We start from the raw sequence: 26234 nt of genomic DNA, 5'->3' as shown, positions 1-26234 counted from the left end.
TAATTTCGGTTTTCGGGTTAATATATGTATATATATATATATATCGTCCGATATACCAAACGAGTCTCTCTCTCTCTCTCTACTAGTCCCAGACAAAATTTGCTAAAACCAGAGATCGCAACAAAACCCAAATATTGAAAGTAAACAGAGGCGGTTGCCGTCCGCTTTATTTTTCTGTCTAGTAACTAAAATACTCTCTCTCTCTCTCTCTCTCTCGTGCGGTTGCCACGTGTTTTCCTTTTGTCGACTGTCGAGCCGATCGAGCCTAACAAGTTGCAGGTCTCAGATTTTCGCTTTTTCAGTCCAACTCTCTCTCTCTCTCTCTCTCTTTTTCTCTCTCCATGTGACGATAAGAGAGAGAAATGATCGATCTCTCCTCTGTTTCACCAATATCTTCGGAAAATTTCTTCAACCCTAGTGATCTCATCCTCTACTACTGCTACAGTTCTTCTCTTCGATTTATATCTTTTGATCTTCTCCAATTCGTTGTTGTAATTCTTATTATTCGGATCGTGGTAATTGAAATTGAAATAATTCGATTGATCTGTAGAGAGATCTGTTCTAATTTCGATCGTTTTGATCTTGGTGACGTTTCTGTTTTGGTGAATTATCGGTTTGGATCCGATCGAGGAATCGACAGCGTCGGGAAATGGCGCTGTTCAGAAGATTGTTCTATCGGAAACCACCAGATCGACTTTTGGAAATCTCTGAGAGAGTTTACGGTATGATTATTCTTTATTTGAATTTAGGTGGATCTGGAAATTTAGGTTTTTTTTATACCCCAATTTTTACGAAGTTATGGTGAGAATGTTAGTGTAGTTGCCTATCCAAAAGAAAGAATGTTAGTGTTGTTGTTGCTTAATTGCTGATTCAATGATTTTTTTCTTCAATTTGTGTGTGTGTGTGTGTGTGTGTGATTTGAGGAAATTTAGAAATAGCCTCTCTAGGAGATAAAATAAAGGAGTGTGATGATTTGCACTTGTACAAAGGAGAACAGTACTTTACACCAATGATAATGAGTGCTGTGGTGAAAGTTGAGCAATCTAAAATGGTAATGAACGTAGTAAGAAAGGATATGAAGAGTGCTCTGGTGCAAGTCGAACGATATAAAATGACAAGAGGGAGGTCCAAATTGACATGGATGGGGATAGTAAGAAAATATATACGGATACATGTCCTAACTTACTAATGAGAACGAGTGCTTTGGTGCATAGGGAATCCCAAAATGACATGGATGAAGATAGTAAGAAAATATAGAAGGATACATATCCTGACTTACTAACGAGAATGAGTGCTTTGGTGCAAGTCGAGCAATCTAAAATGGTAACGGGAAAGCCCAAAATGACATGGATGGAGGTAGTGAGAAAATTTATGAGGATACATGGTCTGACTTGCTAATGATAATGAGTGCTTTGGTGCAAGTTGAGCAATCTGAAAGGGAAAGATGGAAGTCCAAATGACATGGATGGAGGTAGTAAAAACAGATACGAAGGTACATTCCCTGATTTACCAATGAAAATAGTGCTTTGGTGCCAGTGGAGCAATCTAAAAGGGCAAGATGAGATTAATGGAGGTAGTAAGAAAAGAGATGAGAATACATGCTCTGCCTTCCAATGAGAATGATTGCTTTGGTGCAAGTCGAGCAATCTAAAAGGGCAAGTGAGGGATCTAAAATGACATGGATGGAGTTTATAAGAAAACATACGAAGAGACATGCTTTGATCGAAGATATGACCCAAGACAGAGAATAATGATGAAATAGGATTCATGGTGCCGATTCCAGTATTCGGGATTAGGCGCATGATGATAACTTTATTTATATATTCATTTTTTGCCTCTTCTACGATGTGGTGTACTAATTGTATCATCAATTTTAATATATCGATTTCCTCTCCTAGTTTGAAATTTTTGCATATACTATTTCTAATTACTACATTTTTGTTTTTTCTTTTTGGGTGCAGTGTTCGATTGTTGCTTCTCCACAGATGTTTTGGAAGAAGATGAATACAAGTTTTACATGGATGGAATTGTGGCCCAACTACAGGATCAGTTTCCGGATGCTTCTTTCATGGTTTTTAACTTTAGGGAAGGAGAAAGGAGGAGCCAGATTTCAGATATATTGTCACTATATGACATGACTGTTATGGACTACCCCCGGCAATACGAAGGGTGTCCTCTGCTACCGTTGGAGATGATCCATCACTTCTTGAGATCCAGTGAGAGCTGGTTGTCATTAGAAGGGCAACAAAACGTGCTTCTAATGCACTGCGAGAGAGGAGGATGGCCCATGCTTGCTTTCATGCTCGCGGGTCTCCTTTTATACAGAAAACAGTACACTGGCGAGCAAAAAACTCTCGAGATGGTATACAAACAAGCTCCTAGGGAACTCCTCCATCTCTTATCTTCTTTAAACCCACAACCATCCCAGTTGAGATATCTCCAGTATATCTCAAGAAGGAATCTTGGTTCGGATTGGCCTCCATCAGATACACCGTTGACTTTGGATTGCCTTATTCTTCGAGTTCTTCCAATATTAAATGGTGAAAGGAGTTGTAGACCAATTGTACGTGTTTACGGTCAGGATCCTTCAACTGCATCCAACAGAAGTTCGAAAATTCTATTCTCAACTCCAAAGGCGAAAAAACATGTCCGTCACTACAGACAGGTAATAATGCTAAATTCACAGACTTTTCTCTCAATTTTAGAAGGAAAAAAAAAGTTTGATATGAACTGTAATTGCAGGGTGAGAGTACACCAGTGAGGATAGAAATACATTGTCGCGTTCAAGGGGATGTGGTTCTCGAATGCATCAATTTGGATGAAGATTTAGTACGCGAGGAAATGATTTTCAGGGTTATGTTTAACACGGCATTTGTTCGATCCAATATTTTGATTCTCAACCGTGAGGAGATCGATGTTTTGTGGGATGCCAAGGACCATTTTCCAAAGGACTTCAAAGCAGAGGTACGTGATGGTCTTTCTTCGTTGAGTCTGCGTATTTCTGATATATGATGGGAGTTGAACAAACACTTAACTCTCTATCAGGTACTCTTTTTGGACTCCAATGCTTTTGGGTCTAATATCATCACAGAAGTGGTAAGTGGAGATGAGGAGGAGACGGAACGTACTTCAACGGAGGAGTTCTTTGAGGTGGAGGAGATTTTCAGCAATGTAGATGGGCAAGATGGAAAGGGGGATTTGGATCTTCACGTATTTCATGACAGCATAGTAGATGATGGGAATCACATAGTTCAAGACAGCACATTGAATGAAAATCTCAAACAGTATGTGAAGGGGGCTTTTGATTTTCCCGGGATTCAAGATGGCACAATTGGTGATAAAAATCATAAACTAGATCCAAAGACAGTGATTGCTGATCCTGATCTTCACATAGTTCAAGACAGCACTTTGGATGATGGAAATCTCAAACAGGAGGAGAAGGGGGCTTTTGATTTTCCTGGGATTCAAGGTGGCACGATTGGTGATAAAAACCATAAACTAGATCTGAAGACAGTGATTGCTGATCCTGATCTTCACATAGTTCAAGACAGCACCTTGGATGATGGAAATCTCAAACAGGAGGAAAAGGGGGCTTTTGATTTTCCCGGGATTCAAGGTAGCACAATTGGTGATGAGAATCAGAAATTAGATCACATGGCAGTGACTGCTGATTCTGATATTTACATAGTTCAAGACAAGTCATTGGACAAAAATCTCAGAAATGATGGGAAGGTGGGTTTTGATCTTCCCATTATTCAAGGTAGCACAATTGGTGATGAGAATCACAAATTAGATCCCAAGGGAGTGACTGCTGATGTACACTACAAATTAGATAAACAGGATATAGGTAATATTGCTGCCCAGGAGAATTTAGAATCCAAGCTTTTGTGGCCAAAATTGGAAACAAATGTTCGAAGACAGAAACCTGAGAAATTATTATTGCCTCCCACATCAAAGAAAGAGCCAACTTCCAATGTTCCACTACCCTCAGATCCAGTTGTAACAAAACAAAATGTTGAACATGATGAATCTCAGAGGACTTCCGTGAAATCAACAAAGCCAAAGATTGTATCACGTTGGATCCCCCCTAACAAGAGGTCTTATTCTGAGCCTGTGCATGCATCATTTCACCCGCCATCAAGATATAACAGTGCACCAGCTGCTCTAGCCATATGTGCTGCTCTAGGAGGAACACTTGAGTCCCCTCCCCCTCCCCCTCCCCCGCCCCCGCCTCCTCCTCCTCATATTGCAGTTAAGTCACTTCCACCTCCACCACCTCCATCTGGGAGCTTGGGTGGAGCCTCTCAAGTCCTAGCTCCTCCTCCTTTTCCACCTCCACCACCACCACCACCACCACTGCCACCTGCTCCTCCTTCAATGAGAAATGTAGTTGGATCTATTGTCCCTCCACCTCCTCCACCACTCCCATGCTTAGGTGGAACAGTTTATCCAAACACTTCTTCTTGGCTAAATGTCTTCAAATCTCCTCCACCTCCACCTCCACCTCCACCCTCGTTTAAGGTTGAGGCTTTTTCAAATGGTTCTACCCTAGTGGTTCCCCCCCCACCACCTCCTATGACAAAGTTTGTAGGAGTTGGAACCCATAAGCCACCACCTCCACCACCACCATCTCCTCCTCCTTTGCATGGAGCCTCACCTCCTCCGCCACCCCCTCCTCATCTACGTGGAGCCCCACCTCCACCTCCACCACCTCCACCTCCACCACCTCCGTTGCATGGGATTCCACCTCCACCTCCACCTCCTCCTATGCATGGAGCTCCACCTCCACCACCACCACCACCACCACCACCACCGCCACCCCTTCCTCCTATGCGTGGAACTCCACCTCCACCACCACCACCCCCTCCTCCTATGCATGGAACTCCACCTCCACCTCCACCACCACCACCGCCTCCTCCTCCTATGCATGGAGCCCCACCTCCACCACCACCTCCTCCTCTTATGCGGGGAACTCCACCTTCACCACCTCCTCCTCCTATGCGGGGAACTCCACCTTCACCACCTCCTCCTCCTCCTATGCGTGGAGCCCCACCTCCACCACCACCTCCTCCTCCTATGCGTGGAACTCCACCTCCACCCCCACCTCCTCCTATGCGTGGAGCCCCACCTTCACCACCACCTCCTCCTATGCATGGAGCTCCATCTCCACCACCACCACCTCCTCCTCCTATGCGTGGAGGCCCACCTCTACCACCTCCTCCTCCTATGCGTGGAGGCCCACCTCCACCACCACCACCTCCTCCTATGTGTGGAGGCCCACCTCCACCACCACCACCTCCTATGCATGGAGCTCCACCTCCACCACCTCCTCCAATGCCTGGAGCACCACCTCCGCCACCCCCTCCTATGCGTGGAGCTCTGCCTCCTCCACCTCCTATACGTGGAGGTCCACCTCCACCACCTCCTCCAATGCATGGAACACCACCTCGTCCTGGAGCCGGTCCACCTGGTCCTCCTGCTCCACCTAGACCTCCTGGTGGTGCAATACCTCCCCCACCCCTTGGTTCTAAGGGGCCAAATGCTGACTCAAAAGGTTTATCTTCTGGAAGAGGGCGTGGGCTTACACGTTCTGCTATGCCAGGGTATCAGGGTTCTACTTTAGCAGCTCGAAGATCATCACTAAAACCATTGCACTGGACTAAGTTCACCAGAGTAGTTCAAGGAAGCTTATGGGCAGAGTTACAAAGGTCTGAAGAATCACAAAGGTATTGTTACTATCTTGTATTGATGTCATTTTTGTTAAAATCTAATGTTTGTGATTTCTTTTTATAAATATGATTGTTTTTTTGCTCAAACTCCCAAGATTCATGTCCTGCAAAATACATTTGGAAATGTACTCAACATTCTAGCATATAGGTTGGATTTGGATGCACTTTTGAATTTGCAAATCCATCAAGTTTGCTGGATAATTATAGTTTTTATTTTTGAATATGGTTTATTAAAAAACAAGAAGAAAGGAGGTCGAGGAGATCTACCAAATACAATAGAGGAAGGGAAAAAAACCTAAAAAGCAAACTACAAGCAGACATCAAGATCCTGAATTCCTGATAACTATAGTTTCGAGTTTTGTTGTATTTGCTGTTGATCTTTGGAATAATTAATAAATATTTTATTGCTGGATTTTTCTGATGGGGATTCGTTCAGCCGACCCCAAATTTTTGGGATGAGGCTTCGATGACGAATATTGGATTTTGTCAAGTACATCATCGCTATTGCTGGAATTTTCTGTTGCTAATATTACTAATCATGTTTACTTATCAAAAAAAATATTACTAATCATGTTTAACTCTTGAATGCTAGTATGTCAGAATTTGATGTATCAGAGCTTGAGAGTCTTTTCTCTACTGTGGCTCCAAATATGGGTGGGAGCTCAGGAGGTAAATCTGGTGAACGACGCAAGTCTGTTGGATCTAAAGCAGACAAAATCCACCTGGTAATCCCTGCAGATACTCTGCACTGGAAGTTATGTTAGTGTGAATTCTAATATTGCTGCTTGTGAGGATTCCTAGTGGTAACTTCATTTGCTCTGTGTGATACACATTTGTGGTGTTTGGTTATCATTCTCATTTCCTTTTGTTTCATAATCTCTCATTTAATGGTTTCTCATTTACCTAAAGAAAGTAAGACTGTAAGTGTGACTTAATGAGGAGGAATGCTAAATTGGTAGACTTAAAGTTTGAATTTGTAAATGCCTCAAGGTTATTATTTTTAGAATACACACAGTCGCTCATGCACATGTATGCATTTATATATGTATGTATATCAAGAGGAAATAAATTTATTATGGAACGGGAATATAGAAGCCAGTTCGAGGCTGGGATAGAGGCCTGAAATTCAAACTACCAGCAAAAAATCCAAATATCAAGAGAAATTAGCAGGATAGGTGTACTAAGTCCGTACTCATGTTGAACTATGCTAGTCACCAAATATCATGGAGAAACTCAAACTTGAAGATAGATCGAGCCTTATTTATTTGATTATGTGTATCAAAGAACCTTGACTTTGTTTTTTTATTTAATTTTTTTTCTCTCTTGCACGAAAATAAGGGAATTTTTTTTAATACATTTTTATAGGAAAAATGAAATTTTAATTCTTAGCGATCTGTCATTATTTGGCTGGAATAAATTGTAGATTTTGAGGAATTTGTATTTGGGTGGGATTCCTTGTTTGTGTAAGTCTGTGGGGGTGTTCCCTTTGGCTTCCTCTTGGGAGGTTCATTTATGCATATGTCGGTGTGCTTCAGTTGTACTCTGTAGAAGATCTGATTAGGGTTTAGAGAAAAAGAAAAGAATGGAGGTAGTGGGAGGAGTCGAATTTGACTCTTATTATGAATCATGGTATATATAAAACTAGAAAATAGATGAAATGACATATATGCCCTTATGGAACATATATAAAATGCCGTATATCTAACACTCCCCCTCAAGCTGGAGAATATATATCATATAATACCACGATTTGAACGAGTCACCTCAATTTTTTCAAGTCCTTGGTATAAAATTATTATTGAAGATAAGATTTCAACCTCTATATCTAATTAGCATCACTACCAATCAAAACAATGTCATCAACATAGACTATGAACAACACATACCCCTTTTTCAATTTTCTAATGAAAAATTGAATGATTTGTCTGACACCATATCATCCCAAATGCAATAACCTCGTCACTAAACTTACCAAACCATGCCCGTGGGGATTGTTTCAAACCATAAAGCACTTTTCAAGGCTTACACACTTTCTCAGTCTCCCCCTGAGCAATGAACCTAGGTGGTTGATCCATATACACTTCGTTATGCAAATCACCATGTAGGAAAACATTTTTAACATTTAACTTATATAAGAGCCAGTTAGACATAGCAACTAATGCAATCAACACTCAAACTGAAGTAATTTTCACAACTGGAGAGAAAGTCTTAGCATAGTCAAGTTCATAAGTTTGTGTCCCTTAACAACTAACCGAGCTTTCAATATATCATTTGTGCCATTATGATGAAATTTAATAATGTAGACCCATTTACAATTGACAACATGTTTCCTAGGAGGGAGAGAAACCAAAGATCAAGTATCATTATGATGTAGAGCATCCATCTCATAAATCATAACTGTTCTTTATCCTTGGTGAGATAAGACATCGTAGAGATTCTTAGGAATAGAAGTAGAAGAAATGGTGGAGAGAAAAGAAGACATTGAAGAAGACAATAAACCTTCATCTAAAACATTATGGCACGATTAACCTCAAGAAGGTGGCATTTTTACGTTCAGCTACCCCATTTTGTTGAGGGGTATGAACATAAGATGATTGATGGATAATACCGTGAGACTACAAATAAGTAGTATAATGACTAAGAAAAAAATATTTTGCATTATTAGAACGTAAAATGCATAAAGAATTACCAAATTGAGTTCGAATTTTCTTATGAAACTGCTGAAATATATTAAATAGCTCAAAACGATTCTTCATTAAAAATAACAAAGTCATCATTAATTAGTCATTCACAAAAACAACAAAATATTTAAAACCTAAATAAGAAGTAGTGGGCAAAGGACCTCATACATCAGAATGCACCAAACGAAAAGGACTGGACTCTCTACAACTCACAATAAGTGGAAAGACACTCAATGGTGTACGGACATGCTTCACAATTAAGCGTGAAGTCTTTATTTAAAGTAGAAACTATACTCCATAAAACGTGAGAAGGACGATCAAGCTGACAATGCCACTGGAAGGTGCTAGAAGATGAATGAAGAGCTGCTAAGATTAGAGTATTGATGAGAAGATATAGACCATCTACTTCACATCCACCACCAATCATCTTCTTCGTCTTTAGATCTTGAAACACATAGTGAGAAGTGAAAAATATTATTGAACAATCCAATTTCTTTATAAATTGACCCACAAAAAGAAGAATAAATGAAAATTTAGGAATTACCGAGGACAAAGAAATATTAAGATTGGGTTGTGCAGTTCCTAATGCAACAACTTTTGAAAAGGACCCATAAGCTAATTTAATGTTTTGACAAGAAGATGGAGAAAGAGATGATTACATGTGAGAATTACCTATCATATGATTTGATGCACGAGAATCAATGATCTAGGAGCTCGTAGATGATAATAAACAAGTGGATACCTTACATGTCTAGACTAAAGTAACATTAGCTAATGAGTTGGAGACTAGTTTGTCATACTTCTCTTGAGAAAGGATAATGAATTCCTTTACTAAATTTTGATTAGATTAAATAGTAAGCTGTATAACATCCTGAACTGAAGATAATGATGCCTGAGGGGCAACTGGTCTCTCATGAAGATCCCCAAAAGTCAATAGTGTGCCTATTCTTACCACAATGGGTACACTTTCGCGTTCCACGACCTCCCCCTGAATCTCTACTACCATCTCTACCTCCATGACCACCACCACGTCCCCCCACGACTACTCTGTTACCACAACCACCACAATCTTCAAGAGTAGTTAAAGTAGAGCGGTTTATTGTAGGTTGGCCACTATCTAATAGAGTGTCTCTCTTTAGCCTGGAGAAAACATTTATCAAGGAAGGAAGATCAAGACTTCCTAAAATTTGAGACTTGACTACATTATACTCTGATTGGAGATGTGGAGGAAGACGAATAACATCCATATCCTTTCTTTGTTTTTGTATTTGAAGGATATCACTGGAAATAAGTTGATATTGATTCAATTCTTCACGCATTTGCATCAATGAAGCGAACGTCTGATCTGGAGTTTTATCATCATGTTGTAAGGAGAAATACTGTTGACTGATCTCATAAATTCGGTTTATATTGTTGGATCCCGAATTCACTTACCTCACTCGTTCCCAAATCTCCTTCGTAGTATCCAGAAACATAAAGTTAACATTAATCTGCGGCTTCATACTATTCCACAACCAAGTAACAATCTGAGCATCTTCCTTTCCCATACCTCAATGATTTTTTTCATCAAGAGAATCAGATTTCGCTTTGGTTAAATGAGATTTCTTACCCTTGGCCTTCAAAAATTTCTTACCCAATATAGGTTTATGCTTTATGATGAAATGATTGATTGCCCAAGAATCAATAAAATTGCTCTAAAATTTTCGGCACTTCTCCCACTAATTTTCTTTTCCTTTGCTCATGAGATTTAGAGATTTTCATTAACGATTTTCAACTGGCGGAAAATCTCCTCAACATGAATTCCTTATAGTCAAGATTTGTAAAAAACTGCCAAAAAATAGAGAAAAATATATCCCAGTGAAGTCGTAGGGTTCTAAGGCCCCTCCAGATAAAATCGAAGGCTCCAAAATTCTTTCCAAATAAAATCGCAGAACTCCAATGCCTCTTAAGATGAAATCGTAGGGCTACCTTGAAGGCCGGAAACACATTCTGGAACCTAATCACCACACCGCATTATAACCAACCACTAATAATTGACAAAAATCCCTTGATCTATGATGACATTAGGGATATTTTCTACTAGAGAGATACACCACCGCGAGGATAATAGGTACAAATCATATCAAAAAAATTTGGTTTATACCAAGAGAAAAAAGAAGAGGAAAAAAATGCGGAAGAAGAGGAGAAAGAATTAAAATCTGATCACTAGAGAGCTCTTACCATGTAGAATATAAGATTAAGGTTTAGAGAATAAAGAATGAAGAAAGTGGGAGAAGTCGAACTTGAATCTCTCACTATGAACCGTGGTACATATAAAACTAGAAAACAAATGAAATTATATATATGCTCTTATGGCACATATCTAAAATACCAATATATCTAACACACTCCTTTATAGGCTTTCTTCAATGCTGATCGAGCCTTCCTTTTCCTTGTATCTTCATTGTCTTTAATTTAAGGAATATCTATAAAAAAAATAAAATAAAAGAAAGCTTTAAATCATGAGATTATAAAAGACAAATTTTTTGAGTGAATTATAAATTATATCAGAAAGTTAAGATACAATTTTCTATTTTTTTTTTTTTTTTTATATATAAAAAAAAATGGATATCTCAACAATTTCCAACTTTTCATCACGTGATGATGGATTTGTTTCCATGTGAAGTTTTCAAAATAGTTAGGAATGCTTATTCTCTTAAAATTTCATCAAGGCTTTTTCATTTTGCTGTTTTTATTTTCTTCAATCCCTACCTAACGTTTCACTAATGAGCCCTTTTATTATTCTCTGTAGATCGATCTGAGGCGGGCCAATAACTGTGAAATTATGCTTACAAAAGTTAAGATGCCACTTAGTGATATGATGGTAAGTGTGATCTAGTTCAGATGCATTTATATGTTTGAGATTTTCTTTTCATGAAGGTGTTCCATCATATCTGGCTTAGTAACCTCTTTGTGAAGAAGGCCTATACAGTAATATTTGCGTTATGCATCAAATTTTCTTTATTTGTGAGATGATTAAAAGTTCTAGAACTAGGAAATACTGACTTTATTGGGGATCTGATGTAGTGTGGACCCAAGTCTTCTATTTCTTCATCTGAAACACAACCAATAAGGGAAAGTTAGGGACATGGGGATATTGTTACAAATGATAATGAGTTATTTGGGTATCAATCAAAAGGGGTAATCTTGTAGTTTGCAAGAATGAGTGATTGAGATTCAAGGGATAAAGCCTATGCTAAGATGAATCCCAAGGTTAGGGATTTCTTGTGAAACCTGTTTTAAAGGGGGATGGGTAGTTTTTGGAAATTTGTAGGAGAGGACTTCTGTTGAGATTTGAGCTTTAGTCTTCTATTGAAGTGCTGGAGTTGATCAAGTAAAGCTTGATTCCTCCCCTTTTTCGTACCCTTTGAGTCCCTTTGATTGGGCGATCTTCAAGTTGTTGCATGAGTAGTCCAAGCTGGCAATCCTTTGTGGTTGAGGAGTCCCAGACCACCACCATTAACACTAGTAATGATATCTCCAATTTTTTTTTTTGATTCTCAACTATAATTTTCCCATCTAATCAATATCAAAACATGTTCCAATCCTTGGACTTTTGCTTTCGATGCGACTCCTTGAGTTCCACAATGTATTGTCCCCGCCTTTGTCCGGACGATTTATTGTCATACCTTTTGTTAGGGAGCAGTTTCCGACGATTTATATCTCTAAATCACCATGGAGCAATCATGTGTTTCAAGGAGGATTTCCAAACTTTCTCCCATTTTGAGTGTTTTCACTCGTTAATTTTTTTTGTAAGTAGGACAAATAAAAAGTCCTCATTAAATCGGTATGGGTCTGAATGGGTTTTTTTTTTTTTGTTGGGTTTTTTCTCCATGCCATGTACCAACTTCCTTATTCAAACATGTAAATTGTTTGTTTAAAGATTTCCCAATTAGCTGATGGTGTAGATGATGTCTTACAGGGTGCAGCTCTAGCATTGGATGAATCAATTTTAGATGTTGATCAGGTTGAAAATCTTATAAAGTTCTGTCCCACAAAAGAGGAAATGGAGCTCCTCAAGGTGGAGATATGTAAACAATCACGAGTTTCTTTTTCAACTATTCCATGATTCTTTTCACGTGACAGGTTTCTCTTGTCTAGATGTGTTTTAAGCGTATTTCTTGGGTTCTCTTCCGTTTTATGATAATTTTACCTGTCCTTTATCTTTCAGGGCTACAGCGGCAACCCGGAAAACCTTGGAAAGTGTGAACAGGTTTATATTTCTCCTCTGCTCTGCTTCCTTGACCAAACTATATTATTTACTCTATTAAATGATGCATTGCTATTATTTATCAACACTGTTTCCTAACATTAAAGAACAAATAAATGGTTTGTGGATAGTACCATACTGACAAAAATCTGCGATTAAATCACAATTTTACTAATTGTCGATTAAATCATAAGTTTTTGAAAAAATCACGATTAATTGTGATTTAATTCTAAAAATCACGGATTATTTTTTTCATTTAATGTATAAAATACATTTTTTATACTTAACCCCGAATTTGTCATGATGGATAGTACATGTGTACACTGGTGCATTCTTAAGAGTAGAGAATGTGTACACTGGAAGTCTTTTCTTACCTGTTCACAGATAATTTGTAGTGTATTTTTGTTGATGTCTTTATTGATATTCTGGTTTAACTCCTGATTTGTAGTTCTTTCTGGAGCTGATGAAAGTTCCCCGGGTGGAGTCCAAATTAAGAGTATTTTCTTTCAAGAGTCAATTTAGTTCTCAGGTTGATTACTATCTTGACTATTTCACTGATTTTAAGAAAATGTTCAGCGTAACTTCTTTGAGCTCGGTATCTTCCTAAGGTGGTTTAGTTGTTTCACCTCTTTTGCAGATTTTAGATTTTAGAAAGAGTTTAAACACTATAAATTCGGCCAGCGAAGAGGTATTTATTAGTGGTTCTGCATCCATTCATGTGGCTTGATTCATGATATGTTAGAATTTATTGTCTATATGATTGATCAGGTTCGAAATTCCATCAAACTGAAGGAAATCATGAAGAGGATTCTTTACCTGGGGAATACGTTAAACCAAGGAACTGCAAGGGGTAAGCTGTGATCATATAAAAATAAAATATTCTGAAGCTTTGGTTTATTGAAGTTCCATTCATTTACTTTGGGGAGAAATAATTTATTTTTTCTATATTTCACTAAAGAGGCTCTTATGTATGCCACTTTTTTTGCTTATTAAATAGTAGTTGCTGATTTAAAATTGGAGAACTATAAAAAATGTGGGTGCAGCCTTAAGGAATGTATCTTTTTTATCAAAGAAAGTCTGAATGACAGTGGAATGTGGGATTAATAATTATGATATCACCTTCAATGCAGGCTGTGTGACATTTAAAAACAATACTTGTATTACTGCGTTTTTTGTGGAATTTGAGTTTGTTAAGAGTTCTTTTTGTTCATTGCTCTTCACCGAGTTGTGATTTGCATTGCAGATGCTTGGTGGTTTAATTCTTTTTTGAGAAGTATAAATTTATTGCAAGAAGAAAGAAAGTACAACAGGCGGTCGGGATGACCAACCGAAAGAAGCAACAACACCCCCTAACTCTCGCACAAAGAGTCCCATCTAAACACAAAGTCCTAAGAAAAACACCTTTAAACTCAGGGAAAAGCTTACACCAATAGAAGAGTAACCCAAGAACATCTAACAAAATCTCCTGACTTGTAGAATCTACATCCTTGAAAACTCTCCTATTCTTTTCCCTGCCACAACTCCCAGCAGGCTCCAAAAGGGAGGAATCTCCACAAGATTTTCCTCCTTCCATAGAACAAGGAATCATCCCAACTCTGGAATAGAGCCAACACCGAACTAGGAGTCACCCAAGATTTTCTTCCTTCACACTTGATCTATGTTTATGACAATTGGACTACAATCATAACATTTAAGGGTAGTTTTGAGGTGATGCCTTGGGTTTAGCTGAAATTAGAGATATATCCCCCCACCCCACCGCACCCCACCCCCCGGTTTTGAAACTGATGACGTACCTTGCTCGACTCTGGTCTTCCATGAGAGTCTACCAAAAGATGAAATCGTCTTCAACTTGCCAAAAACCATTGATTCAAATCCTTTCGTCTTCAACCTCTAAGGTTTAAATTTTATCTCATCTTCAACCTCAAGACTCTATTTCCTCCAACCTTCAAACTTCAAGAACAAGACAGGGTTTAATCTTGGGGGAGGTTGAAAACCATTGTTTTTTAGAAGAAAGTACAACGTTTTTTGGCGAATGGTTCAATACAATGGGTTGGAGATGGATTTTAGAGGAAAAAAAGGTCAAGGGCCTTTAGCAAGAGGATGAAGACGAGGTTATGTAATTTATCTTTTGTTAGCCTCTCATGTAAACTGAAGTCAAGGGGGGTATGCCATCTGTTTGAAAACCTGCTGCGCTATCTCTAATTTCCACCAAAACCAGGAGGGGTGCCACAAAATTACCTAAAATGTTATTGTGTTTATCGAACTTTTTATTTGGATGATATGATGGCTTACATATTTCTAATTGTACATGGCTATGATCTTGTTAATTGAGAAGGTTCCTATTATAGCACTTATCTCTTCAATGGTATCTTTATGGATAACATTATACTGGCTTTGAAGTATTTAGAATGCAAGTCTATTAATAACTAGATCTCATATCTTCAATGCCTCAAGATGGGACATGTTAGTCTAAATTCCTAGCTAGCTGTATTTCCTTTTTTTGGGGGGGTTTTATCCATTTCTGATTTTTCAACCACTCGGGGGGGGGGGGGGGGGGGTTCAGTTTGTAATCTTTATTTTAGTTGTTTTCAATAACTTCTCAGTCTAATACCTCTCAGATTTTGCCTGAATATGAAAACTTTTGGCCTTTTGCTACTGTCGTGTTAATTGTTGTTTTGCCCAACTAGAGTATTTTCCCCCCCTGAAGTAGACAATGGGTTTCAATATTACAGGTTCTGCCATTGGATTCCGATTGGACAGCCTTCTAAAACTTAGTGATACACGTGCTTCTAACAATAAGATGACACTCATGCATTATCTTTGTAAGGTATGGCTATTGAATTCTTCTTTTTTCATGTTATGCAATTGAATTCAATATTTATGGTGCAAAAATAGGTGATCTGCTATGGATTCAGTTGTTGTAAGTTCATTGAATGTCATCTAGCGGTCCATCATGGTAGAAGAGAATTTCAAGATATCTTTTGTAGTTAGAGTAAAACCTATAAAAATTATTAAGGTCATGCGTCGGTTAAGGTGTTAGCTAGCTTATTTTGTAAAGTCTATGGGTGATGATACCTTAAACTTGAGTCAATTTCCCACCATCATCGAGTTACTGATCTCATTAAAAACAGGCTTGACAATATAAAATATAAAGGTTATTCTTTGGTGGTTCTCTCACCACCATCGAGTTACTGAACTCATTAAAAATAGGCTTGACAATATAAAATATAAAGGTTATTCTTTGGTGGTTCTCTTGTGGATTCTAAAACTAGAGTACTTCATAATGAAATTTGTTATTTGTTCAAAAAGTCTTACCAGTCTAGTTTGGCTTGATCACCTCTGGATCCCAAAGGTGGAAGGCTCTCCTTCAGATTGGGATTTTGAGGCACACTCTTGAAGACAACTGGAGGTTATTTTTTTCGTTAAAAAAAATTCTTAAGTCTTGCATAAGGTTTTGTATTTGATTTCGATATATAAGATAATTTTGAGAGCTGGAATGATTGTCAGCTTACTGTATTTCTTACATAATATTAGTATAATCATCTTTGGATTCCATACTGGTTTAGTGGAGTAGAACTCTGTAGGCCATATACGTGGGTTTGTGCTGTGCTTGTCATTGTTTGTGCAGAGTTTTATGTCCCCCCTGTGAATTTTCATGGAAGCATTAATTTTATATTATTTCTCAAACCTCAGGTACTTGCCGCTAAGTCACCCGGACTACTAGATTTTCACCAGGACCTTGTTAGCCTTGAAACAGCATCAAAGGTTCCCATTCTCTTTTGTATTTCTGTTGTCGATTTCTAATGTTGTCTTGGCGTATTGTAAGTTCTGGAAACTGCCTTCTCTGCAGATACAATTGAAGTCCTTAGCGGAAGAAATGCAGGCCATTATTAAAGGGTTGGAAAAGGTTAAGCAAGAGCTGGTTGCATCTGAAAATGATGGCCCTGTGTCGGAAATTTTTCGTAAGGTATTCTGAATTATTATTTCCTGCACAGAAACCCAGATTAATCCACGGCATTTAACATTTTCTGCCATCTATTATTGACAACATGTTGATGTCTATTTTTCATTTAAACCATTCGTGTAAAACACTTCGATTTAGGACCACATACAAACTCCTAGGTTACTGCTACTGATTTGCCAAACAGCTCTAACCCCCGATCAAATCAAGCACGACACCACCAAATTATGTGTTGGACATTCAACCATTGGACCAGCAGTCGTAGAAAACTTTTCATAAAATTAGTTCTATTTCAACTGAAAATTCTCAATCTTTAATACCCCATTCCGTATCACCTGTTCCCCCCTAAAGAGACTCTTTTCCCAAATCGTTATTGAACTTAAACCAAGTGATTGGTTTCCTATAAACGTAAGAGTACCAACTCCTTGGTAAAATGTATTTTTGATCAACTCCAAGTATGACGAGGGTTAGGAATGAGAAAAATAGAGTGGCATATAGTATGTAATTAGAGTTTTTAACATTATTGAATTGAGCTTGGGTTTTTCATAGGGAAATTGAGCTTGAGCGTTTTAGGCCATGCATCTAGTGATTGTTGAAATAACAATCGAAGTGACTGTTAAACCAAACATTTAGATCTATTATAGAGGCCCTAGGCACAAATTTCTATACATACAAAGACGAAAATTCTACCCTCTAACAAGCAACTGTGTGGTACCTTTGAAGGATCATATTATTTGTGCGATTCTCTTTCTTTGCAACGCAACAATTTCTAATACAAAGGTTGGGCTTGTTGTCTCCTGGAGACACTTCGTTAGAGCCCTGTTGCAAACTTGAGTTCAGACTTGAGCAAAGAGCGAATAACTTCTTAAAGCAACGATTATGTGCCTCAAGTTCAACTACTCTTTCTGCCTTTTATATTATTTTTTTTTAGATTCTGGGCCCGATCTTTCTTTGATCTTCTTCTTTCAACATAACTAAGGCTTGGAGTCCAAGTTTTCTATTGTCAAGGTTTAGTTTCTGTGCAGACATCCCTTTCTCCCCTCTTGTTCTTCTTTTCTAATTTATTTTCTTTTTTGTTCTTCCTACTAGGCAGCTATCTATTGTACTCTGGTAGGATTTTTCCTACATCATCCTCTCTTAGACAATAGCCAATGCCCAAGCTTTTGGTCACACTATGCTCAGATCCTAATAATTCTTCTGTTCATTTTACTAATAATTGGTAATTCTTTTTTTAACTAATTCATAGCTATGACAACTCTTTGAGTTTTCTGAACCTATATTTAATGAACTTTGACTGACATTCTCAGTTTTTTTCTAAAAGTTGAAGTAGTGTTATTTGTAGCTCTAACTTCCTAGAATGCTAGAGCATTCTTACCACTTGTCATGAAAAGTGACGAGGTTCTATATGCAAGTTTTTCTGGATGAGAGGTCCTTTTGTGCTTGGGTTATCTTATGCATTTGGCCAGAGCTGAAAGGATATAGGAACTAGGAACATTTCAACAGTTTGGTGCTGTTGGAAAAGGAGATTTGGTGGGGACCAGTAAAAGAAGACTAGACTAGATGCAAGACGATGAGGGAAGAAAATAAAAAATAAGGGAAATCTGATTTGGGATTTGGAATTGGTTCAAGGATTTGGGCGATAATAGGTAAAAATTTTCCAAAATCCCAATTGATTATTGAGATGTAAAATGCAAAGTTTTGTAAATTACGATATTTTGGTTGGGTTTGGATAAGGGTTAAAGGAAAGGGGGAAGAATTAAGGGTTGAGGTTTGTAAGTTTTAAGAATCAAGAATAAAGAATTAAGAATTAAGAATCAAGAATCAAGAATTCAAGAAAGTTAAAGAGAAAATAAGAAAAAGAGAAGGGATAGAAAGATAGAACCTTGGAATCACACCAAGAATGGTGGAGAACTCACTTCATTTCATGAAAGAAACTCATTCTTTATTCATCAACTCCTTTGTTAAAAAAAAAATCATAATAGCATATAATATAAAGAAAATAAATTTAAGAATCCTAATAAACTAAAATACCAAATAAATAACCTAATTTTCGTAACTTCTCTCTCCTAAATTTCCAACCCTTATAAACTTAACTAAAAGACAAACTAAATTTACCAAACTACTCCTAAACATTATATTAAGACCATGAGCCAGTAAAACATGAAAATAAGCCTAAAAAATATAAAACTAAAGTCCTGAAACAGAAAACTAAATAAAAATAAAATCTAGTCTTCAAAAACTGATGTTCCTATCAATTCTCCTTGGCTGGGATGATTTCGCTACTGGAGAAATAAAATTGTAGTAATTCCCCAACATATAAAGTCTTTATAATCCACATGTAATCTGACCGACTTGTTTCTCAACCAATGCATCCTGGGGTGGGGTCTTCCACTTTAGTTCATCCCGAAGTAAAGTCTTCCATTTGATATATTCCTAAATGTTGAAATCATCGAACCAAATTTGAACTCATTTTTTGACAGGAATTAAAACTGGCATAACTCATTGATTTATCCAAAACATTATCTACCTTTTTTTTCATGAGATAAAATCAGTGTTAAAAGTTAAGGATGTAGTGGCTCCACATTTTCCTATGCCAATTGTTCAGATTCTTCCTCAAGAACCAATAATGATGTCTCACTATTGCTTAAATCAGGTTCATAGATTTCTTTCTCAATTTCTTCGTTACTCTCCTTGAGTTTAAGCGCATGGACTTTGATCACATTTGCTTCATTCTCCTAGTTCAAGCACTCTGATTTATAATGTCCACGACATTGCACTTGCTGTATAAGTTTTGTTGCCTGAGCTCTTCATACTATTGTTCATATCATTGTTTATGCTCTTCGTTTTCCTTTATAATACGGTCATGAACACAACGAAAATATGCCTAAGAATGGCTTGTTTGCCATAAGTTTGACAACATAGTTGTTAGTTCTTCTAAGAACATGTTTGTCGTCCATCTTCCCTTAACGTGATTTGTAGTGTCTAAACCTAGGCTCTGATACCAAATTTGATGCAGGACGGTGGGCGAAGAAGATGATAAAAAGAGGTTGGAAAAAATGATTTTTAAGAAATTAAGATTCAAGAATCAAAGTTAAAGAGTTGAAGAATTCAATAATCAAACTTCAATAAATCAAGAATCAAGAATCTAGAATTTAATAAAGTTGAGAGCAAATAATAAAAGGAAAATAAAGATTAGAAGAAAAAAGAGAAAATATTGAAAGATAGAATCTTTAAATCACACCAAGAATGGTGGAGAACTCACTTCACTCCATGAAAAAACTCATTCTTTATTCATCAAATTCTTCATTAAACTAAATCATTATACAATCTATATATAAAGAAAACAAATCTAAGAATCCTAATAAACTAAAATACCAAATAAATAACCTAATTTTCATAACTTTCTCTTTCCTAAATTTCTAACCCTTATAAACTTAACTAAAAGACAAACTAAATTTATCAAACTACCCTTAAATGTTATATTAAGACCATGAGCTAATAAAACATGCAAATAAGTCCAAACAACATAAAAAATAAAGTCTTAAAATAGAAAATTAAATAATAATAAAATCTACTCTTCAAGATTTGATGTCCCCATCAAGACTCCATAGGAGATTTTCCTCATGTGATACTTGGAACTTCATTCTTTCTTCCATTTTACAATCTAACAAACATTTGCTATGAAGCGAAATTCCGAATGTTTGATTTCATTGTAATTATTTACCTGCAATTGTCGGATTGTTTTAGAAACCGTAGTTTTCACTTCTCTGGTTAGCAATCTGCTTATGAAATCCTTCAATAATTTACAATTCTTTTGAGGAGATTGATAAGCGCAAACTAAGGTAATATATCTCACTAACAGTTGAAATGACCACCTAACCTTATAATTAAGGAGAGATTCTATTGTCACACCAACTTTTGCTAATGCCACCCCAATGCATTTGTAAATCACCAGAGACTTAGCAAACATCTTTCTTAAGGAAAAAATAAGGTAATATATTTTATTCACAGTTAGAAATGACTGAACCACAGCCGACCAGCCAGGAAATTTTGGTAATGCCTTAAAAATTATTCAAACTTTTAGAGCTTTGCATTCCAGTAATAGTATTTCTTCACTGATTTTATTCTTTTATAAAAGCAGTAATTTATCAACACTTTCTCATTATTGTCAGTGATGTTTCATCTGCAACTTCAGATGTGATCTGTTTTTCTTCTTTTTAATTGATTGAAAAGGTTTCTAACTCATCTAGAGAAAAAGATTCTGCAAGTTTGATTCATATCTATATACATATGTATAGATATAGCGGAGTGTTCGGAAGCCCTAAAGAGAGCCAAACATTTTTCAATATAGGGGCTAGAAGTTTCGGAATGGGCTGATTTTTTTTGTGAGGATGATCTCTATGGTGAGGAGATCATCGTCACCAAAATCATCCCATTCCGAAACTTCTAACCCCAGTTTATAAGTTGAAGAATCGTGGACTGTCAATTATTTATAAACCACATTTGATGGGGTTAGAAGTCTCAGACTGGGCTGATTTTTTGTGAGGATGATCTCCTCACCATAGAGATCATCCTTACAAAACAAAAATCAGCCCATTCGAAAACTTCTGGCCCATGTATTGAAAAATGTTTGGCAATATTTGGCTCTCTTTAGGGCCTCCAAACGCGCTCCCCATATATATATATATATATTGCATTTTATTTTTTTTCACATTTTAGATGTGTGATTGTTGATTTTTTAATACCATTATAACAATATTTTATTTTTATTTAGACATTGAAGGAATTTATTGGCGTTGCTGAAACAGAAGTAGCATCGTTAACATCATTGTATGCTGGAGTGGTATGTCACCAAATGTTCAACCATGTGCTTGATATTATATTTATTGGCTTTGCTTTTCTGATGGCTCTCTCTTTCTCCTCGTATCACGTTTGATTGGTGAATAGGGTAGAAATGCAGATGCACTTGCTCTTTATTTTGGTGAAGACCCTGCACGTTGCCCATTTGAACAAGGTAACTTATAGATTATCACGACGTCCCTGTCTCCTGTACTCTTTCCTGCATCAGTTTATCAGTAATTATAGTCTAGATAAGAATAGAGAACATATATGATTTTTTGACTCATCTCGATGATGATTAGATGAGAATGGTGTAAAAAAATGGTAGCTTAGACAATTAGATCTGACAATGAGCAGGAAAGGAAATATTGAAGAAAATGTTGTGGATGATACTTATGTAGTTTAAGAAGGGTCTACCTTGATCTTATTTTACCATTTGTTGTTGCCATCAAAGATCAAGAAAGAAAAAACTAGAAAATTCATTTCAGATCTAAGGCATTTAATTCTATGGACCCAAGCAAAAAAATTATGGTGATATCCTTGCTCCTATACCATAAAGATTTGAGAAGCTTAAGGAAGCACAGAATCTGTTTATTATTTGTATACATAATGCTCCCTTCAGACTGGAAATGAAAAGGATCTACAAAGCTCATTTTTAGCTCTCAGAACTTGGACTGTACAATTTCTTGTTGAAATCAATGTGAAGGAATTGAAAAGCTTAAAGAAGTTTTTGACCTTAAATGGAATGTGGTAGATCACATAGTTACAATTATATGGTCACAGATTTATGGCATAGGAGACATGCTAGTTGTTGGTGGGTGGCAAGGTTTAAAATGTCGTTTCGGACAAATGTTTCAGTCAAGTGAAAAACCGAAACATTCACCAATTTGCAATGAGAAAATCTGAAGCATTTGTAAAAATTAATATTTCAATAATAAATAATGTGGGAAAAAATATTTTCAAGGTTATGAAATGGCTCTTACAACTATTTATTTTAAGTATGGCACATGTTTTCACTTTATACGTGCTATTAAACACATGTATTCTATTCACTACCCTAAGTTAGATTGCATTGAAGTATGTTTCACGTTTTCAACTTTCAATAAGCTTTCAAATACCTGTAGCATAATGGATAATGTGTCTGACTTAATCAGAAGATAGTGGGTTTTCCTTCTGTATTTCATTCTCAGAGCGGCCTTAAAATATAACTTCCTCTGAAATAAAATTATAGAGATTCAAAAGGACTGAATATTTTCTTTTTTTGCAGAGATCGCATTTTTTTATTAGATTCTTGATATTGTTTGAATCTTATATGTTTTTTGCACAGATTCCATTGCTTTTTCTGGTATTTTTACTTTTCTAATTTTGGTTTGTAATACAAAGGATTCCTCTTATCAACATACTTACTCTGGCAATTCAACAAGCCAAGTCAATTTGGTTTGTCTCGATGAGTAAGGTTAGAATTTGATATATTTTTGGTCGAAACATTCCAATGTATTTAATTCCAGGAATGTTTCCTACCGGAATATTGAAAAATCTTTACATACCAGCCAATACATTCTGATACAATACAATACTTCTAGCCATGGTTGGCGGTACACATCACATAATGAATGGTCTATTTTTCATGATTTTCTTTTATGAGCAACACTAACTATTAGATTTAATCTAGATTGATACTTGTGTACCTGTCCAAAATGACGGGTTATCTTTTTTCCCTTAATTTTTTATTTATTTTCTTTTATCTGTTGTTATACTGAAGCTGCCACTTAATCTGATTCTAAAGTCTATGTATAATTTTTTGGATTGTTGGGTTTGCATTAAATAAGCTGTGTGGTATCATTGGGAGAAATTCCTGGTATCATTGATTCTTTCTCGTCTTTTGTATGGTGCGGAGATTAGTCTCTTTTTATCACATCTTATGCTGTATTTGAAACTGCAGTTACCGCGACACTCTTAAATTTTGTGAGGATGTTTCGGAGAGCACATGAGGAAAACTGCAAGCAAGCTGAGTTGGAGAAGAAGAAAGCTCAGAAAGAGGCCGAAATGGAGAAGGCAAAAGGAATAAATCTAACAAAGAAAACTGGGAAATAGTTAAGATTGGTTTTTTATGTGCCCTTTTCATGGCAACCAAAATCTCAGTTTCAACTACAAAAAGCAGCAGCTGGTAACTGTGCCTGGGATCGAATGACTTCAAAGCTGACGCTGCTGCTGCTGCTGAAACATTTTTAAAGCCTCCCTTTTTCCACCAACCCCACTATGGTATGCTTTCTAGTATCACTAACACTTTCCTTAGTAAGATTTTAAGCCTTACTAATGGTCATTATGCTAAAATGGATTACCACATTGGCAATCCAACACCACAGCCCTCTAGATTTCATGGAAAAACTCAGATCCAAAAAAAAAAAAAATTTATGTTATGATCATCGGAACGAGTTATTTTTCGTCCTAGTGGGGAGGTCCCTAGGTAGGATCCATAAAAATTTCCCTGCTTTTGCCATCTTCATCATTTATAATATTGAATTGGTTTTTCAAAAAATATTTGCAGGTATTTTTGAGAACCATGGCGGCTGTAAAGGATTTAGCTCGGATTGTATCAAACAGTGTACAAAGCTCTAACCCCAACTAACAATTGATTCTTTTCCATGTAACGTAAGATGTGGTTTTTTTAGTTTTTAATTTTTTGGTTATTTTCAATTTGATTGAGGTTTTCACAGGAAGCTGTTGTATAAAAATTTTAGAAATGAAAATGCAGAGGACTCCCTCTAGTGTAATTGTAACATAATAACCAAATATAGGTTGTGAGGGTTGGAAACTGCTTTTCTTTAATGTCACACTGCAATTAAAATATCATTTCTATAAAGACTTTGCTTCTTTTTACTACTTTTGCTTTCATTGATTTCTTTAATGTCACTGCAATTAAGTTCTGATTGTTTAGTTGGCATGTCTGTAAAAGATCCTAACTAATGACAAGATGATCATGGTCCATAGTATCACCTCAGTTGACTTCTGTTTCCTTTTTTTTTTTTTTTTTATAACCTCTGACTACAGGTTGCACTTCTGTAACCGTCTAGGGTTTGAAATTTATTCATCTTCCTGCAGTTTTGTATTCTTCGCTTGTGATTTATTTTTCTCATGATTGATTTTGCACGTGCTCTCTTTGGGTTCAATCTAAGGTGTTGTTTGTCCAATCTCTCTTAGATATGGTTTAGAAAAATAATGTAAAGCTGTTTGAATCTCATCTCTTGGATTTTCATGATTTCAAATCTACTTGAAGTGTCGAAAGAGTTATATTTACTTTTGTTTCTATATTGTGGAGTCATTGTGCTTATGTTTATTTTTTCAATTGTTCTTCTTTTAAATAAAACAAATCATAGGCACTGCATATTAAAGTTTATATATATAGGCAATGTTCAGCAACCTACTATTTACCTTACGTTTTGCCCTACATGTTTTGTCCTACATGGGTTAGAAGTTTTGGAATAGGCTGATTTTTGGTGAGGATGATCTCTATGGTGAGAAGATCATCCTCACCAAAAATCAGCTCATTCCGAAACTTCTAACCCCATGTTTACAAGTTGAAGAATCGTGGACCGTCCATTTTTTATAAATCATTTTTTATGGGGTTAGAAGTTTTGGAATGGGCTGATTTTTGGTAAGGATGATATCTATGGTGTAGAGATCATCCTCACCAAAAATCAACTCATTCCAAAACTTCTGACCCATGTAGGACAAAACACGTAGGGCAAATAGTAGGGTGCCGAATATATATATCTAATTACAAACACTGATTTTTAAATATAAAATGTTGCTGGTTTTCTTAAGTGGAATTTTCTTTGTATTGCTAATATTTCTTTGGACATGCCAAGAAAGAAGAAAAGAATTATAAAAAGAAAAAAAAAGAGTGCAATATTTTTTTAATTATTTTTGGAGTGTAAGGATCCAAATGAAGTGTAAAGGGGAATTTTTAAGTGATGGAGTACAATCGATAATGGGTGGTGTGCAATTAGTCTTCCTTATCGGTTATTGATTTGTATTTTTGTTCAAGTCTTTTAAGGCGCTTTCTTTGAAGAATTTTAATTTAGGTCGGATTAAATGGGTTATGATGTGGAGTAATATGTAATAAGGTCTGTCGGGGCTTCCCTATTTCCCTTCTTTTTTTGTCTTTTTTTTTTTTTTTTTCTCTTTCTTTGACAGGTCTGCTCAACCTCATATTTGTTTTTTGATAATCTTTAACATATGCTAAACTTTTTATCAAAAGGATAATGCTGAAGTAACATTACAATGTATTATCGATTATTCATTTTGATGTGGTGGTGCACACATAATCATAGATGCTATTCATCGAGATATGAGTGAAAAGTATTTATGGTTATGTGTGCACCACCACATCAGAATGTCAGAATTGTTGTACATTTCAATGTTACTCCACCACGACTTTTATTAAAAATTTGATCTCAACTTCAAATGCACTCAACGATTCTTGTCTTAAGGTATTGTTTGTCCAATCTCTCTTTATATGTAGTATAGAATTATACTTTATGCTAGATTTGGTTAAGAACAGAGAAAGAATTGTTGTTTGGTACACTTCAAATCATTTGCAACTGCAATGAGAGCTTGGCGAAGCCAAGCTTGCATGAACTACCTAATTCCGTCCCTCCCTCTCTTTCTCTCTCTCTCTCACGCAATTGATTAAGCTTTCTCTCATGAGCTTAATCAAATTATTACAACCATCAGGGGCGGAGCTTGTAAGGAGCTGGTGGGGGGCAATTGGC

General features: G+C 36.6%; 1 protein-coding gene across 6 annotated transcripts; it reads left to right on the top strand.

Moving 5' to 3' along the window:
• Positions 1 to 88: 88 nt before the first annotated feature.
• On the top strand, positions 89 to 24342 carry LOC147405850 (actin binding protein). Of its 6 annotated transcripts, XM_086433712.1 has the most exons (19): positions 94 to 722; positions 1962 to 2665; positions 2743 to 2964; positions 3046 to 4990; positions 5024 to 5726; positions 6322 to 6454; positions 11202 to 11273; positions 12372 to 12470; positions 12621 to 12662; positions 13108 to 13188; positions 13297 to 13347; positions 13428 to 13509; positions 15392 to 15486; positions 16353 to 16424; positions 16510 to 16626; positions 21395 to 21463; positions 21568 to 21634; positions 23402 to 23721; positions 24008 to 24342. In XM_086433712.1, the coding sequence occupies exons 1-18, from the start codon at positions 650 to 652 to the stop codon at positions 23551 to 23553; spliced, it is 4779 nt and encodes a 1592-aa protein (XP_086289838.1). In that variant the 5' UTR covers positions 94 to 649; the 3' UTR covers positions 23554 to 23721; positions 24008 to 24342. The 6 variants fall into 6 exon arrangements, with proteins under 6 accessions (XP_086289840.1, XP_086289841.1, XP_086289842.1 ...); XM_086433711.1 differs by having other exon boundaries at positions 3046 to 5726; XM_086433713.1 differs by lacking the exon at positions 24008 to 24342 and having other exon boundaries at positions 92 to 722; positions 3046 to 5726; positions 21573 to 21634; positions 23402 to 23540.
• The last annotated feature ends 1892 nt before the right edge of the window (positions 24343 to 26234 follow it).

This window comes from Akebia trifoliata, chromosome 3 (assembly GCF_017979445.1).
Source record: "Akebia trifoliata isolate Shusen 1 chromosome 3, ASM1797944v1, whole genome shotgun sequence".
NCBI lineage: Eukaryota > Viridiplantae > Streptophyta > Magnoliopsida > Ranunculales > Lardizabalaceae > Akebia > Akebia trifoliata.
This window is presented reverse-complemented; position numbering and strand designations above follow the sequence as displayed.